This window comes from Solanum lycopersicum, chromosome 2, assembly GCF_036512215.1.
Source record: "Solanum lycopersicum chromosome 2, SLM_r2.1".
Taxonomy (NCBI): domain Eukaryota; kingdom Viridiplantae; phylum Streptophyta; class Magnoliopsida; order Solanales; family Solanaceae; genus Solanum; species Solanum lycopersicum.
Window position 1 is genome coordinate 23,118,395 of NC_090801.1, and position 18,986 is coordinate 23,137,380.

Below are 18,986 nucleotides of genomic sequence, written 5' to 3' on the forward strand. Positions count from 1 at the left end.
TTTATTGATATAGATTTTAATATCAATATATACATTGATATATTGAAAATAAGTCGGGTTTTAATTAGTAGTAGTGTCTGGTCTAGAAACATGTTAATATTAAAATTGATACATATCATAATCTTTAGATCGTATTCAAATTGAAAAGTCTCAATCTTAATACAAACAAAAAATGCCTTAAACTACAAGGCATTATTGATTATGAATTTTCACTGCTTGTGGACGAATACATCGAGGAGACATAATTAACTTAATCATCTATTCTCTGTGGACCTAAATTGTAAAGATGTCAGGTATAGTCTGATACAATCATTTTCATTGAAGTAAATGCAAAGCGAGCAAAACGTTGCCATTTCTCTGAAACAGCTATATCTTACGAAAATTCTCAGCTCAAATACAGTCTAATTGCTATGATGCCTCTCTACATTCTGGAAATGAGCAAATAAAAGAGAATGTACAAAGGAAAACCTTGTACTCTATTTATCAAGTTATACAGGAGGAGGTGGCAGGTCTAACAAAAGCCAGAATCCAACACAATCATCCGAATTCAGGTCATTTTGAATAGCAAGGAAGTGCAAACCTCCACAGGCTTTCTTTGCTGCTTCCCAAGCTTCAGCTTCACTTGTGGATGCAGGATTTTTCTTGTAAGTCGCATAAATGTAGCGGGTAGAGATACCCACCGACAAAATTAACGAAGCCTTGTAAACATCAGCTTCAATCGAACAGACTTCCAAGCCATTCATCCAAGCTGTAGTAGTCCACAATCAAAAGAGGATGGTGAAACACAAATTGTAAAAAATAATTTTAAAAAAAAATTCTACACAACACATTCTTTGGGTCTCATTAAAAGGCTAGAAGTATCCAAAGATGTTGCTGGCTATAGGAGCTCGAGCAGACAGATGGGTTGACCAAACTCTACCTTAAACCAACATTCCTCAATGAACGGACTTTAACTATGACCTACATATCCCCCTTGACATTCGGAAATAGGGAGATATGTTTTCAGCTGCTATAGTTTGATGTCAGAAGTTTCTAACAGTTCACGCAGATAATCATATCATTTGTCCAATCACACTGCCAATTTAGACCAGCTCATCTGAGTAAACTTGAAAAGCAAATAAAAGATTTTGAATGGATTGATATACAGAAATTAATACCAGATACATTCAAAAGAATAGAAGAGACGAGATTTGTAAAATCACTGTGAAATAGTTTTAATTTATTTAGCTTGAAACAAGATATTTTCATATTAGGTCAGGAATAAAATGTTTTGGTATGCATAAAGAAGGAAAGTGTATCGAGCAAATTTGGACAAAGACCAATTGTTTGATACTTGGAAGTGCCCACCAAATAGAGCAGGAAATAGATTTCAAATCGAAATGAGTGGACAGACACTCTGTCCTTAGAAAACATGGAAAAGCTTTGAGTACAACAGACGTGTTTATGAATGAAATTTGATCAATTTTTCAAGCCCCAATTAACGGACACCAAACGCTTCAATCACATTTTTTGGTAAATTGAAGACTTATTATCCTCAAAGGTGAAAGAATGTTGCCATCATCTGACAAGTAGATAATAACATGCAGTACTTGAAGCGCAGCTCTGTTTACATCAATGGTGACAGTTACCACATCAATATATGTGCAGAACCATCTTTGCTACAAGAAGCCACAACTCCAGGAAAAGTGAATTTTCAACAATACTGAACAAATGCAATAACAGTTTTCAATAGAGAATAGACAACCCACGGTGAGATAATATCATTTCAAGAAAATGATGTGAGAATCTGTTGTGAAGAAATAAAGAGATCCTACTATATCGAAATCTCAATTAACAAAATAATAGGATAATTTTGGATCACCCGATGCTTCTCCACTCTAGCTCTCCAACATAGACTTGTCTATATAATATAGGTAACTTTAATCTTTAATTGAGCAATCAGAGTCAAATTACCACTTCTGCCGAGAAATACATCATCAGACCATTTGAAAAAAATAATGAATATTTTTATAAAAAAAATCACATTTGAGAATGGTATAAGTAGTCTAATTAGTCTTGCTTCATGAGGGTTCAACCTAATGTCTCGGTGTTTTGGCCCACAACCCCCATCTTTGCAAATACTAATTGACTAGCATTTTGGTCATGACAAATGGTTGCACCTTAGAAACGGTTCAATGCCCATATGAACTAGCAAGAAATGATTTTGATGTTATAAAATTAAGTAGATTAAATTTACTCGAAAAAAGGGGGAAGAAAAAGGAAAGTAGGTCAAATTATACTTATAGAGCACATGAGAGTTATAAAAGAAGTATGAAGGAAAATTGTCAATTTAGGAACAATGCATGTGCTCATGAATTGTCATAATCCATTAATACAATAAAGTTAAAAAGAAAAAAAAGATAGTACAGCTCTGATACCAGCTAAGGGTTTCGCACGTGAGGATGCAACTGCTAGTCCAGGAATCAATGTGTTGTCCTCAATTTCGATCCCCAGAAGATCCAAGTCCAAACTTGAGCCAAAAACCAACCTAGTCTCCAGGTTAGATACTTCCTTACGAACAGCTACAAACAAGATAAATTGTAAGTCCATAATTTTAAAGGTACAATAATATTAGAAATTCATGTCCAACTTGATATCGGTTCTAATCCAAGTTTATCTTCTCAAAATGAGAAATATGGCAAGTTATAGTACAGAATAGGAATTCTATTCTTCTTACAAATCATCAAGAGCTAAACTAGATTAGTTGTTCCAGAGTGTTAGAATTAAATGTACCTGAAACGGGCAACTGGACAAAAGCCCACTTTTCTCCATACAGATTCTCAGGAAGTTCCATTGGAAAAGGATTGTCAAGTGCAAGAAGTGGCTTGGCTCCTTTTTGAAAACCAGGATGGCGAGTATAAACAGTTTCATAGCGGTCTTCAAGCCAAAGGACAAGTGATAAGCACTGAAATATAGCAGCATACAAGAAATCTGTTTTTAAACAATTGTGCATAAAATAGCAAAATATTGCAGTATCTTGGTTATTATTTTTATATTAGAAAAGACCTTTTGTTATGTCATGGATCAAAGATCATTTAGGCATTACTGAAGTCTTGTGTATACACATAAATGAGCTATTCATTTTCAGATCATATAAAAATATGGAAATGAAGCAATGCATTGTATATCAAACTAAAGCTTGACTTGGGGGGAGAATTTACCAGGAAAGAAAGGGAGAGCTAATTTTGAATGAATGCTATATGTGCTTTACCAGCAAAATAGGTAGGATGAACTTAGGGATGGAAAAATCAAACACAACTTGTCTCCAACATTTGAGGGTCGTGGGTGCTCACTTTCTTTTAACATAAAATTGCAGGTAGAGAAAGATTTGAATTCGTGACTAGCAGCATCTACACGCCAGAACCAAAGCAGCAACTAACTTTTTTTGTGATTATTTAGTATCTGCTTTTTAATTTCCTCTATAGATATACAAAAAATTATCGGGGGAACGGTAAATATAGATCCGTGCTAGAAAATTGGATTGAAATGTTGTATATATAGGGATAATAAAATTGGTGAAAATACCCGTTTGCTAGGAACAGGTTTGATGGCAAGTTCGTTGCAAGCTCTTGTAATAATAGTTTGCATTTGTGACCTAAAAATGGAAAACAATTGATGAGAGAATTGAAAATGTAAAACAGTTGAGAGGATGTAAGTTAAGAGTACCTGAAGAATCTAATTTTATCGGGTAATGGGATGCCTAAGTCATTAGATATAGATAGTAAAGCATCTTTCAAAGTGATACTATTGATAAGATTATTAGGAAAATATTTGGTATACTGAAGAGAGAGGGAATCATCACAAACAAGAAGCTCCCATAATTTTTTCCCTCTAATATCAAGAATTGGTCTTGAACAAAAATCCAATTCCCACTCAGATAAGCTCTCAGGATCAATTTCAGGGTCAAGATAAACAAGTTCAGCAGTGGGATCGTCGTCCTCCTCTTCTTCCAAATTAGTAGATGAAATAGAAGAAGCTTCAGAAACTGATGGAATATGAACAGACTTCACCTTACATTTTGGTAAACATATTGCAACTGATTTAAAGGGGAATACACTGAAATTGGAAATCGCTTTATGAGTTTGAAGTAAAGGGAGACTGCAGCTTAGACAAGCCATCAAACCCAAATTATTTATTTTTATTTTTTATTTTTTTTATTTAAAAGATAAGGGAGACTAATTTATTTTTATTTTTTATTTTTTTTATTTAAAAGATAAGGGAGACTAGAAGAAATCCTATCTCTTTCTTCGGCCTAAATATCGCCACGCTCTGCATTTCTCCAACCTTATGTACGTTAGTACACTCTTCTACTAATCCTAATTTGTCCTTTGCCCAATTCAACAATTTCAATCTTTTTATGTATACAATATATATATATATATATATATATATATATATATATATATATATATATATATAATCATTAATTATAATTAAATATTTTAATCACAATTTCATTTAATATAATCCGTAGCAAACAATTGTCATTCACATCTCTCTCCCTGAATTTCTAGCTCGTCACTTTCGATTTCTCATTGGACAGTCTCTCTTTCGCATCTCTCACTTTATAAAAAATACAAATATATAAAATGTGTTTGTGTTTATATAAAGCGAGAGAAACACACACACACATCTTTTCGTTCGCCTCTCTCCTCGTCCAGTTTTCTTTTGTCTTTCTCTCTTTCTCGCTTTATACAAACACAAATTATACAATTGATTATTTTGTATATATATACCAAAATAAATTATACAATTAATTATTTTGTATACATATACTGAAATATACATATTAATAGACATAACAAACATAAAGTTTGTTATTGAGCACAATTATACAAACTATAGTAATAACATACAAATATGATTTTTATGTTTACTAAACCAAAAATTTACTCAAAAAATAAAGGCCCTATATAATAAGGTTTGTAAAAATCACATATCCTATAACTACTCTTTTCTAAATTACGAAAATTTCTCAAAAAATTAAAAATGCGGATACATCATTTAATGTCTCGATACATCCCATTTTGATTTCAGACACATCGCTAAACGCCTCAATATATCGCGTCTTAATTTCGTATACATCACTCAACTTCTGATTTATTGCATCCTGATACAGTACCTTTGTTGATACAAGACATACTTGTTTCAATACACCATTCAACATCCCGCTATAGTGCGCCCCAATACATTAACTTTGTTGATATGATATATGTCTTTATATATCGTGTTCTGATAAATCACCAAAAGGAGATAATGATTTTTGTAAAAAATATTAATTGACAGGGAATTTTAAAATATATAATAAAATAAGTTGTGCAATTAGGTAATTTTTGCATATAATTAATATAAGTTTAATATCAAGATTGTTAAGAAAACTATTGAATAGCATTGAACCAATATTTTATTTATTTCAACAAAAAATTTAGCATAAGTAAAGCAATGAAGCTTCATTCAAAAATAAACTTTCAAGTTATTATAGAATGTAAATAAACATATTTTCCTATAGAATATATGACACAAGCACAACACAATAATAGATAGAGATACGTAGGGATTTTCTTATTTTGTTTTCCTTAGATAGAGTATTTGTACACTTGCAAATATATATATATATTTTGAATTAATAAAACATGGAAGATTGTTCTATTCTCCCATTTTACATGGTATTAGAGCCGTGTGTCATCTGTTTTTTTTTTGTCTTTTCAAATCGGTGTTGCCAGCTAGCTCACAAAATTATCTGTAAGTGACTTGGTTGGTTACTTTTGATACTGAGAGGTACTTGGAACTTGATATTTCAATCTCACAACCAACCTAGGGTGGTCCACCTCTCCCGATATGTAAGAATCAAAATCTGGTGATTGGCAAAGAAGAGTGTGAGGCGTAAGCTTCGGTGAACTATTTCAGGCAGTTTTTGCATACAATTCACGTAAGGGCGTGTGTAAAATCTAAATCGAGCATTTATTTGTTTCTAGTACCATCTAAATATTTGCAGGTCAGATTTTGTGGTCTTTTTTTCAATAGACCTCAGTTGGGTTATTTTTCAATTATCCCAAATTCCTTGAACTGTATTTTTCTTCAATAAAATCAATTGACATGTATTTGTTGATTTTTGTGTTGGATTGCTGCTAAAATTTTGTTCTAATTTTCCTCTCTCTAACTTGATTTATTTTTTACTCTAAGTGAACAATCAGTTTGATTGGATCAACCAAACTCTATTAACTCTTGGAAAAATCTGGAAATCTGTTGGGATATTTCTACTTCATGGAATTTTATTGGTTTCACCTCTCAATTTATTTTTGTTATATTTAATATTTAATTTGAACAATGAATGATCATAGTACGGTAACTCAAAGGTCTAATGTCCTTGGAGCTTCTAGTTTTTTATCTCACAAAATGAATTTGATTTCGATTGAGGAGTTAGCTATATTCTTTTTGATATCCAAAAACCACTTCAGTTATTGCTTTTGCTAAGTCCTATGAAGTATGTCTTGCTACCGCTTCAAATAAATGGGTTGCTGATTAGGTGCTACAAATCACATGACATGTAATCCTAATATCTTATCAAGCTTTTGACCATACAAAGTACTATTTCCCGATACTGTAGATGATAGATCAACTTGTAACAATATTGGATCTTTAAATGTTAAGCTAACCCCTCAAGTACCCTGCCGTTTGTGTTAAATCTACCAAAATTGTCATTTCTTAATCTTACAACGAATCAGGTATTTAGAAAAAGATATGTATATGATGATCTTTACATCTTCGATGACTGGGAGTATCAACGTATTGCCTGCTCCAGGGTTGTAATTCCATTTGAAGCATATTGTCGATTGGGACATCTTCCTTACCTTAGTTAAGGAAGCTTAGCACACAATTTCAGGATATTTCTTTCTTGGACCGTGAGTCATGTCGATTTGCAAAACACCATCGTATCTTGTTATTTCAAAGGATTAATAATCGAGTTGCATCACCTTTTGAGTTAGTCCATTCTGATGTCTGAGGACCATGTCCAGTTGTTTCTGAAATAAGGCATAAATATTTTTTCACTTTTTTAGATGATTTTTTTTCGAATGACTTTAATTTACTTTATGAAGAGTCGATCTGAAGTGTTTACTTATTTTCTGCATTTTGTGCTGAAATCAAAACTTAGTTCAATGCCTCAGTCTGTATTTTAAGGAGCGCAAATACTAAAGAATATATGTCAAAAACAGATCCCACATGACTCAACACGGTACTCTCCATCAGAATTCATGTGTCAATACACTATCTCAACGTGGAGTTGCTGAGAGAAAGAGTAGACATCCATTTGAGACAACTCGGGCTCTTTTGTTCCAAATGAAGGTTCCTAAACAATTTTGGGTTGATACGGTCCCTACTGCTTATTTTTTTTATAAATTACATGCCACCGACTATGTTTGATGGTAATGTGACTTATAATGTTCACATTCCAAATAAGTCACTATTTTTAGTAGAACCTAAGGTATTTGGAAGCACATGTCACGTTTGAGACGTTCAACCATCAATTACAAAGGTTGAACCCAAGGCATTCAAGTATGTTTTTAGGGTTATTCTCGCCTTTGAAAAGGGATATCGATGTTGTTCTACTAAGCTTGGTAGATATTTGGTATCAATTGATGTGGTATTTTTTGACACTACACCATTCTTATTTGAACCTCCTATTTCTACAAGTCAGGGGGAGGAAGAATAGTGGTTAGTCTACCAGGTTACTCGTGTTGTGGCTAAAAAAATCAAGAAGACGTTGTTCTTACCTATACCAATCCTTCTGTTGGGCACCAATCCACTATTGTTCCATTAGTTCCTGTTGTACATGCTCTATCAAGACCGCCTATTGTTCAAGTTTACTTGAGCAGGTGGGAAATCGATGATACAATTCCTTTCTCATCAGATGTTACTCTTCTTAATCCTCCAAAATATCATGACCTCCATATTGCTCTTCGAAAAGGTAAATGTCAGTGTAAATCCACATTTTCCATTTCTAACTTTGTCTATTTGTGATCACTTATCAGTTGCATCTAGGTATATGATTGCCTCTCTAGACGCTATATCTATTACCAAAATACTGAAGGATACCTTGAACCATCCTGGATGGCATGATGCAATGCTTGAGGAAATACATGCTTCAGATGAAACACTTCATATTTGGTAGATTTAACCAAAGGAAAGAAAGCAATTGGATGCAAATGGATCCTTGCTGCCAAATTTAATCATGATAGCTCTTTTGCAAGACTTAAGGTCAGACTTGTGGCTAAAGCTATGCCTAGACTATGATGTAGCTTATTCTGAGACCTTCTTCGAAATATCTAAGCCCGCCTTTGTTCGCTTGTTTATTTCTTTGGTTGCTTTTCATCATTGGCTCTTCAATCAATTGGATATCAAAAATGCATTTCTTCATGGTGATCTGAATGAAGAAGTGAATACAGAGCAACCACCTGGATTTGTTTCTCAGGGGAAGTATGAGAAGGTTTGTCATATGAGAAAATCTTTCTATGGTCTAAAGAAAAGTCCTCGTTCTTGGTTTGGAAAATTTAGCGATGTAGTTTAGGAATTTTGATTAAAGAAGATCAAGTGTGATCACTATGTTTTCTACAGATAGTCAACAATTGGTAATATTGTTTTGGTTGTTTATGTTGACGATATTGTTATTACAAGAGTTGATTGTACAGGAATTTATTTCTCTGAGGGAGTTTTTACATGTCAATTTTCATACCAAAGATTTGGGGCAACTGAAATACTTCTTGCTATCGAAGTAGAAAGAAGCGACAAAGGAAGTTTCCTATCCCAAAGAAAGTATGCACTTGATCTACTTGAGGAAATTGAAAAATTGGGAGACAAACCATGTTGCAAACCAATGGTTCCTAATGTCATCTTACTAAGGACTATAGTGATCCTCTTAATGATCCAGACAGATATAGGAAATTATTTGTGAAATTGAACTACCTCATAGTGACCCATCCCCATATTGCATTTGCAGTCAATATTTTTAGTCAATTTATGTTGCACCGACATTCAGCATTGGGAATCCGTAGAACAGGTCTTGTGCTACTTCGAAGGATCTTCTGACCTTGCTATTTTTTTTATAGTGACCATGGATATACTCGTATTGAGTGTGTCAAAATCTATGCGTCCACTTATCAGTCATAGGACCAGGTCCCTTGACACACAAACAAGTATGAACATAAGGTAAATGTAGTTTAACAACACAACAATTTTACGTAGAAACCTCATTACTTAATGGAGTAATACCACGACCTGTCTAACAAGATTTCACAACTGTTTCACTAATCTTCGTAAGCAAAAGTAAAACCAGTTACACAAATATGAGAAAAAAAATTTAATCTCACGATCAACCAATAACTCTATTGCTTGATAAGCCTAAGTAGAAGTTATTCTACCCACGAAGCTATCTCTCTAGACAACTTAGAATTTCAACACTCACCACACTGATTCCTTTATAGATTTAGGAACAATTTACAATGTAAGACCACAAGAATATATTCTCAAATAACTACACGATATGAACCTGAGTTTTCAGTTGTTATAGAATAATTCTTCACTTTGATTTCCTATAGCCTTTGCAAATGTTCTTGAGACTGCTTTTTCAAGTTGCAAAAACTAAGGACTGATGTTAAGAAAAGTGACATTGTATAGACAAGTCCCTTTCCTTAAACTCATGCCATTGGTTGGAAAGGTCTGACTTTTCTGACGCTGTTGGGAAATGTACACCCACTTTCTGTACCTTTTCCAGCTGGCAGTCAATGAGCTATTCATGTTGAGAACCTGGTACCTTTACAAGGTCCCTGAGTTTGTCACATCATCAAAACTCATATTGAGAACCTGGTACCTTTTACAAGGTCCCTGAGTTTGTCACATCATCAAAACTACAAATGACATTTTCCCCCTTTTTGATGATGACAAACAATACTCCAAACACCACTCCAGCTTCATAACAAGTTCCCCTTGAATTACTTGTCCACCTTCCTGAAATAAAAAAAAATCCACTTCACTGTATTCCCCCTCACAAACAAGTCCAACTACTACTTATCAGTTAAAATTCCCCCTTTTGGCATCATAAAAAAGAGATACAGTATACCAATAGTATCAACAATAATACCAGAGAAGAGCAAAGACTTAGAGCAATCAAACACAAAGGAAAGCATTCACAAGAGATATTAACTACAACATCAGGGGAATAATAGAAATAGCATTTCAAGATAAACATTCAATACATTAATAGCAAACTGAGAATACAATGACGAAAAGACAAGCCACACAAGGAAGACACTGAAAAAGATTGGAACAGACTAAGAAGGGGGAGGTTGATGAGAAAGGGAGTGAATAATGAGAGTGAGTATATCATTTGCAACATCATTATCCTTTATTGATTCTTCTTGCAAAGCAATAACCTTGGCCCTCAGCTCTGCATTTTCCTTTTCCAGGGCTTGAACCACAACAGTACAAGGTCCCTCTGTCTGTGCAGTGAGCAGTTCATATATGAGAATAAATATTTCAGCATCTTTTCCACTCAATCGCATGGTTAATTCTTTAACTTCATGCTTGAGTTGGTCCTTATCTTCTATCAGTTGAGCCATTTTGATTTTGGGATTTCCTTTCCTTTTAATGCACTCACATTCAACCAGAGTATTTTCTGAAAAAGATTGTTTCACTGTACCAACCTTGCCAACACTAAGTGGAATGTTAAAGTATTTGAATACTTCAGTCAGAAAGTATCCATATACCATTCCATGTATTCCTTACTGCTCAATGATAGTCTTGTACATGTGTTCAAGCATGTTTCCTGGAAGATTCAGAGGTTCAAATTTGCACAACAACTCCATCACATACAAATCAACAGAAGTAGCTGAGGTCCTCTTTTTAGTTCGAGGAAGTAGAGTTTTGTTGACAAACTCAAAGACTAACTGGTACTCATTTTCATCACCTTCTTAAACACCCTTGCACACTTTGTTGTGGGAAGCTTCGAGACCAATGCCACAAACTCAACTGAACATGTTTTCCCAATCACAGACCTGGTACCATCTCGAGGTACCTTAAGAATTTTCCCTAACAGAAACTCATCCAGATGCACTGTAATATCATTCACTCTAGTATGGACACTTCCATCTTCAAGAAATTGAATGTTGTAGTAAAATTCACGCACTTCCTCTTCATGAAGAATGGGAGATTTTTTGTTGAAGAGATGCATCCATGACTGAATCTCCACCTTGTCATCAAGTGAGTCCATTCCATGAAGGTTGATTATTCCTATGTCAAAAACCCTCCCAGCCAGTACAGACTGCTTTCTCAAATTATCAATAGTTTCTTATTTGTTGACCTCCTCTTCGATTTTTTTTGGGTACCAGGTCCATGTGACCTTTTTCTTTTTCCTTTAGAACTCTCCTTGGTAGATTTTGTTTTCTCAACCTTTTTGATGTCTCTTGACTTTGTCTTTCCTGATTTTTTCTTCCTGTGCCTCTTTTCCGTCTCTCCAGCAGACACCTCTATGACACAAGACTAAGGCATTTTGAAATTTGACACTTTGAATGTTCTAGCACTCCTGATTTTTGCTGCAGAGCTTGCACCGGCCTTCAAAGCATCAGCTATCAACTTTTTGGCATCAGATCTAGTAGTAGGTCTCCTTCTAAGAACTTCTTCCACCACCTTTTCTTTTCCCTTTTTAATACACTGACATCTCTCCTTTCAACCTTCCACTGAATAGATTCATTATCACTGGCTGAATAAGAGGAGTTAGAAGATGGATACCTCCCAAAGTCAGGAGTTTTATTAAAATTAGGTTGAGTCTCTCTGATCTCTTCACCTTGAAAAGGTTCATTTTGTTCGACCCTGACTTCCTCTCTCATTATAGCAAGACTTTCAATCACCAGCTCTTCACTTGTAGCAAGAATGTTTGTCTCAGAGGATTTGTTCCTTGGCAAATCCCCTTCAAACAAAGAATCTGAAAGCATTTCAAGACGAGGACCAGGTCCAGTAGGAACACTTTAGCTGTTCAGATCTATGGAGTGAAATGGATTTTTGGGAATATCTTGGGAAGAACTTGACGGAATGTTAGATCTAGACCCTACAGCTAAAGGAGAATAGAAAGCAATAGGTTCAATCTCACTAAGGGTTGTAAGAATTTTCTTAGAGGAGGATGAAGGATCAGACATTTTGTCAAGAAGAAGAAAAGAGTAACAGTTTTGAAGCAAAAGAAAAAGGGATAAAAACAGATTTCGTCTTTTCTCTTCTTCCCTTTTATTCAAAGAAAAAAAGAAGAGTTAAAAAAGAGCTGAAACAGTGCCAGGTCCCTTGATTTGACGCGTCTCTTGAAAATTAAGCGATGGGACTAACGGTCAGAATGACCGATGAATGACACGTGGCTTTATCAACGGTCATTTTTTCAGTTTAAAATTAATGTACAAATGCTAACCTCTATTGGGACCAGGTCCCATAACACAGCTTTATCATCATTCCTTAACTAATCTAGCCATGTCTTCGCTTTGCTAGTCCTTCCTGAATGTATACCTACAATAGGTACCAAAAATGATCTAACTCAGATAATATATTATTGACACAAAGGATACCTACACTGCAAGTTTAGCCATCAAAAGAATTCAACTATTGAATATGTGGAAATCAGTGTAAAGTCATCATGCCCAACTTCAACCTATTACTCTCAAATTGATCTTTGCTAAGAACCTTGGTGAAGATATCTGCAATTTTTTCATCCGTTGGACAATATGTAAGCACAATATTTCCCTTTTCAACATTGTCTCTCAGAAAATGATGTCTAACATCAATGTGTTTAGTTCTCTTGTGTTGAACTGGATTCTTTCCCATACTAACTGCACTAGTATTGTCGCACATAAGGGGAATGTCCTTGATGATTAAACCAAAATCCTCTAAGTGTTGCTTGATCCATAACAATGGTGAACAGCATGAAGCAGCTGCTACATATTCAGCTTCAGCTGTTGAAAGATCTACATAATTCTGTTTCTTAGTTCCCAAAGAAATGAGTGAAGATCCAAGGAAATGGGTCATTCCAGAAGTACTCTTTCTATCAACTTGATAACCAGCAAAATCGGCATCTGCAAAAACCAACAAGATCAAAAGTGTCACCTACTAGATAGAAAAGGACCAGGTCCCCTGTCTTCTTCAAATATCTTAGAATGCGATTTGCAACCTTCAAATGTGAATCACAAGGACATTCTTAGAATCCAGCACACATTCCAACACTATATAAAATATCAGGACTGCTAGCAGTCAGATACAACAAGGATCTAATGATTCCCCTATACATGGTTTGATTCACAAGAGAATCAGATTCATCTGCTATAAGCTTGGAGTTTGTTCCCATAAGAGTATCAATAGGTTTAGAATCAAACATATTAAATTTCTTCAATAACTCCTTAATGTACTTCTCCTGACTGATTGAGATTCCATTTGATGATTGCTTGTTTTGTAGCCCCAGAAAGAAGGTCAATTCACCCATCATGCTTATCTCGAATTCCTTTCCCATTAATGATGAAAATTCTTCACACATATACTCTGGTGTAGCTCCAAAAATTATGTCATCCACATACACCTGAATAATAAACAATTCCTATTCTCTTTTTAATAAGAACACGGTATTGTCTGTTTTTTCTCTTTTAAACCCATTGTTCAACAGAAACTTTGACAACCTTTCATACCAAGTTCTTAGGGGCTTGTTTTAAACCATATAAAACCTTATTCAATCTGAACACATGATCTGGTAGCTCAGCATGCTCAAACCCAGGAGGTTGTTTAACAAACACCTCCTCTTTCAGGTCTCCATTTAGAAACACACTTTTGACATCCATTTGATACAACTTGAATCCCATGAATGCTGCAAAAGCTATTAGAATTCTGATAGCCTCCATCCCTGAAACAAGAGCAAAAGTTTCATCATAATCTATTCCTTCCTCCTAATTGTATCCTTAAACAACTAATCTGGATTTGTTTCTAGTAATAAAACCATTTTCATCAAGCTTGTTTCAAAAAACCCATCTGGTTCCTGTCACTGTTCTTCCAACAGGTCGAGGAACCAGGTACCACACCTTACTTCTTTCAAACTGATGAAGTTCTTCTTGCATCGAATTGATCCAATCTTCATCACCTAGTGCCTCTTTCACATTCTTAGGATCAATAGATGATATAAACGCTAAGAATGCAACTAGATTCCTCGTTTTTGATCTAGTGTGAATTGCAGAATTCAAAGGTGAGATAAGATTATCAAGTGGATGTGATGAACTATGTTTCCATCCTGGTCTCAAAGTTTACTGGTTCAGCTGATCAATTATGTTCTTCTTCTTCAAGGAGCTCATCATTTTCTGGAGAGTTTGAACTATTCTGACTGGAGTTCAGAATGGTACCAGGTCCCTCATCACATTTTTCAACTTCATCAATCTTTTCAGGTAGACTATGATTATCATTATCATTGTCATTCCTCAACTGATCATTTGCACCAGCTTCACTTCCTTCAATTTTCTATGAATTAAACAGCTTAATCAACTCACCTTCATCATTTGATGCATCACTTTTCAAACTTCCATCTTTATCAAACACAACATAAATACGTTCTTCAATACATTGAGTTCTGCTGTTGAAAACTTTGTATGCTTTACTTGATGAAAAGTATCCAACAAACACTCATTCATCACTTCTAGGATCATTTTGCTAGATCATCTTTTCCATTGTTCAGCACAAAACATTTGCAACCAAAAGCCCTAAGATAACTCAATCTAGGTTTTCTGTTGTTGAGAAACTCATAGGGAGTCTTATTCAATAAGGACCTTATCAGACATCTGTTAGTAATATGATATGCTGTGTTGACTGCTTCAGCCCAGAAACTTTGAGGAAGATTTGACTCAATAATCATGGTCCTTGCAATGTTTACCAAGGTTCTGTTTTTCCTTTCCGCTACTCCATTTTGTTAAGGAGTTCTTGGAGCATAAAAATTATGACTAATACTGTTCTTCATGCAGAATTGATCAAGTTTTGAGTTTTCAAACTCAGTTCCATGATCAGATCTAATTGCGACAATCATTTGATTCAATTTTGTTTGAATCATTTTGAAAAACACTACCAATTCTTCAAGTGTTTCTGCTTTTGATCTTAGAAATCTTGTCCATGTGTACCTTGAGTAGTCATCAACTATCACCAGAATGTATTTCTTTCCATTTCTACTTTGAACCTTCAAAAGTTCACATAAATCCATGTGTAACAGCTTTGACACACGCTTCACAAATTTTGTTTTCACAAAATTTTAACTTTGGCAAACCTAGGACCAGGTCCTTAGAAATCAGTTTATTCAATAAAGATGAGCTCATATGCCCTAGTCTTCGATGCCACAAATCAACATTTTCATTTTGAGCACTAAGACATGTCAGATCATCTCCATGAAACTTTTCTAAGTTATCCACATATATGTTTTTACTTCTAAAGGTAGTAAGAATCACTTTCTTTGTAGTTAGATTAACCACAGTGCACTTCTCAGAAGTAAACTTCACTTCATTTCCCTTGTCCTCAAATTTGAGATACACTCAAAATATTGTACTTCAATCCACTGACATGATACACATTGTCAATTGATTCTCCAAGTGATTTTCCCACTTTACCAACTCCCAAAATATACCCCTTCTTTCCATCGCCAAAAGAGACACCTCCTCCCTAAAGTGTCTTGAGTGAGAGGAAATTTTTGATATCACCAGTCATATGTTTTGAGCATCCACTGTCCATATACCAACATTGACTGCTGCTCCTCTCACTCACCTGCAGCAAGAATCACTTGTTAGGCTTGGGAACCCAGTTCAATTTGAGTTCCCAGAAGGCAGACAAGGGAGTGATCAAATTGTTTCTAGTCCAATGGGGTATTTTTGGAGTCCTTTTGACAAATGATTTTGGAGATGAATCAGATCCTTTCTTTGAAAACCTTTTAGTTAAAAATTATTTTGTGGGACCAGGTCTCTCTTTTGATACTCTTTTCTTCTTTGTATACTTAGAGAGTCTTTCATGAGACTTTCTCCATGCAGTACACTCTTCTTTTAAATGCCCTTTTTTACCACAATGAAGGCAAAGCAAATTGTCAGACACAAAAACATATTTGTTGTGAAGAGTAATATTCGAACTTCCTAGACCCTTCTTATTTAAATTACTCTGATTTGTTACATTAGACAACAGCTTAGAAGATTTTGTCCACTTAAGAGATTTTTCAAGTTCATCCTTAAGTTTGTCAATATCTCTTTCTAAGTTGTGTCTCTTCTCCAAAGCCAACCCAAGATTTGTCTCAGAGGTTTTCATTTTTTCTTCAATTTCAACTTGTAAACCATTAGACTTTCCTTTTTTCTTTTCAGCTTCTTCATTTATCTAATGCAACTATTTTTTAAGTTCTGTCTTGTCAGATTCTAGGGAAACCATTTTATCTTCCATTTTCAGCAATTTCTCTTCCATTTTATTTTTAATTTCATTTTAACTTTCAAGATCAGGATTTATAATATCTCTTTCAGAAGTTAACTCAATTACTGAATCAATCATAACATTTGCTAATGTTATCAATTTTTTAAGAGAATTAGTAATCATATCATGTTTCATATAAAAAAGAGTTACCTTGTCCTCCTCGTCTTCATTTTCTGAATGAGCCATGAAAAAAAACATCTCATTGAATATGGTTTCCTCTTCATGAACCACCACCATTGACACATCATTTGGTTCATCAAGATCTTCTGAGTCACTTGAGAAGTCTCCCCATGCAGCAAGAGCCTTTTTGACCACATAATCAGCAACAACTTTTTGATCATTTTTATTGAGTACTAGGTTCCTTCTTTTCTCTTTATCACTTCTTAATTTTTGATATTCTTTGTTTTCAGCTTTGAGTAAAGGACAATCTCTTATAGAGTGCCCAACTTTTCCACACTTGTAACATGTATCATTTGAGTGGTAGTTCGAGGAACATTTTCTCCCTTTTTAAAACTTTTGTTCTTTCTCAAAATCTTCTGAAATTTATTGATGAGATAAGACATATCATCATCACTAGAGTCCTCTTCAGATTTGTATTTCAGCATCAAAGACATATCTTTCTTGACTTCCTTCTTTGACTGATCATGATTTCGATTCATCTCATGAGTTTGTTTATTTCCAATGAGAGCATCCATTGTTAACACTTTCAGATCTTTTGCTTTAGTAATAGAATCAACCTTACTTTCCCAAGACTTGGGAAGGATTTGAAGCACTTTCCTAACCTGCTTGCTCATACTGATAGGTTCTCCAAGGCTTCTCAACTCATTTGTGATGGATGACAATTTAGTGAACATTTCATGAATAGTTTCACCTTCTCTCATTTTGATATTTTCATACAAAGAAGTGAGCACGTCAATCTTTGGCTCTTTTACTTGTTCAGTTCCCTCATGAGATGTTTTTAAGAAATCCCAGATATCTTTTGCAGAATCACAGGCTGAAACACGATTGAAATCATCTGGCCCTATCCCACAGACAAGAAGTGTCTTTGCTTTGTAACCTTTTTCGATCTTATTCATATCAGCTTCATCATATTTTTGTCGAGGCTTTGGAACAAGCCTAGTTTTTTCTCCATCTTTCTCTTCAATCATTGGAATAAATGGTCTATCTAAGACAATGTCCCATAGCTCACTGTCTTCACCCATAAGAAAATCATGCATTCTGGTTTTCCACCAACTTTAAAAATGTCCATTGAAACGAGGAGGTCTAGTTGAACACTGACCCTCTTCTAGATTAAGTGGAGCAGCCATTCTACAACAGATGTCACTCTTTTGGTGTTAACCATATAGAAAGTGCCAGCTCTGATACCACTTGTTAGAATTTATGCGTCCACTTATCAGTCAATGGACCAGGTCCCTTGACACACAAATAAGTATGAACAGAAGGTAAATGCAGTTTAACAACACAACAATTTTAAGTGGAAACCTCCTTACTTAAGGGAGTAAAACCACGAACTGTCTCATAGGATTTCACAACTGTTTCACTAATCTTCGTAAGCAAAAGTAAAACCAGTTACACAAATGTGAAAAAAAGTTTTTAATCTCACGATCAAGCAATAACTCTATTGCTTGATAAGCCTAAGTAGAAGTTATTCTACCCACTAGGCTATCTCTCTAGACTACTTAAAATTTCAACACCCACCACACTGATTCCTTTATAGATTTAGGAACAGTTTACAATGTAAGACCACAAGAATATATTCTCAAACGACTACACGATATGCACCAGAGAGTTTTCAGTTGTTATAGAATAATTCTTCACTTTGATTTTCTATAGCCTTTGCAAATGTTCTTGAGAGTGATTTTTCAAGTTGCAAAAACTAAGGAATGATGTTAAGAAAAGTGACATTGTATAGACAAGTCCCTTTCCTTAAACTCATGCCATTGGTTGGAAAGGGTTGACTTTTGTGACGCCGTTGGAAAATGTGCACCCACTTTCTATACCTTTTCTAGCTGGCAGTCAACGAGCTATTCATGTTGAGAACCTTGTACCTTTACAAGGTCCCTGAGTTTGTCACATCATCAAAACTCATGTTGAGAACCTGGTACCTTTACAAGGTCCCTGAGTTTGTCACATCATCAAAACTACAAATAACTGAGTGTTTGGCAGATGTTGATTAGGCTGGATCAAGAATTGATAGAAGATCTACTACTGTGTATTGCGTTTTTGTTGGTGGCAATTTGGTATCTTGAAGGAGTAAGAAAAAAATTGTTCTATCTTGATCTAGTGCAGAATCTGAGTGTAGAGCTATGACTCAATCCGCATGTGAAATACTATGGATTCATCCCCTTTTAGTTGAGATCGGGTTGAAACCTCTGTCTCCAACAAAACATTTGTATGATAATAAGACTGCTCTACACATTGCCTCAAATCAGTGTACCTTGAATAGACTAAACATA

At 34.9% G+C, this 18,986-nt stretch overlaps 1 protein-coding gene across 1 annotated transcript; it reads right to left on the bottom strand.

Moving 5' to 3' along the window:
- Nucleotides 1-245: 245 nt before the first annotated feature.
- On the bottom strand, nucleotides 246-4,264 carry TAB2 (photosystem I-related protein TAB2). Its single transcript, NM_001329951.1, is given in 5 exon segments — nucleotides 246-748; nucleotides 2,418-2,561; nucleotides 2,773-2,944; nucleotides 3,565-3,634; nucleotides 3,706-4,264. Coding segments are annotated over 5 exon segments (1,098 nt in total). The 5' UTR covers nucleotides 4,158-4,264; the 3' UTR covers nucleotides 246-488.
- Nucleotides 4,265-18,986: the final 14,722 nt, after the last annotated feature.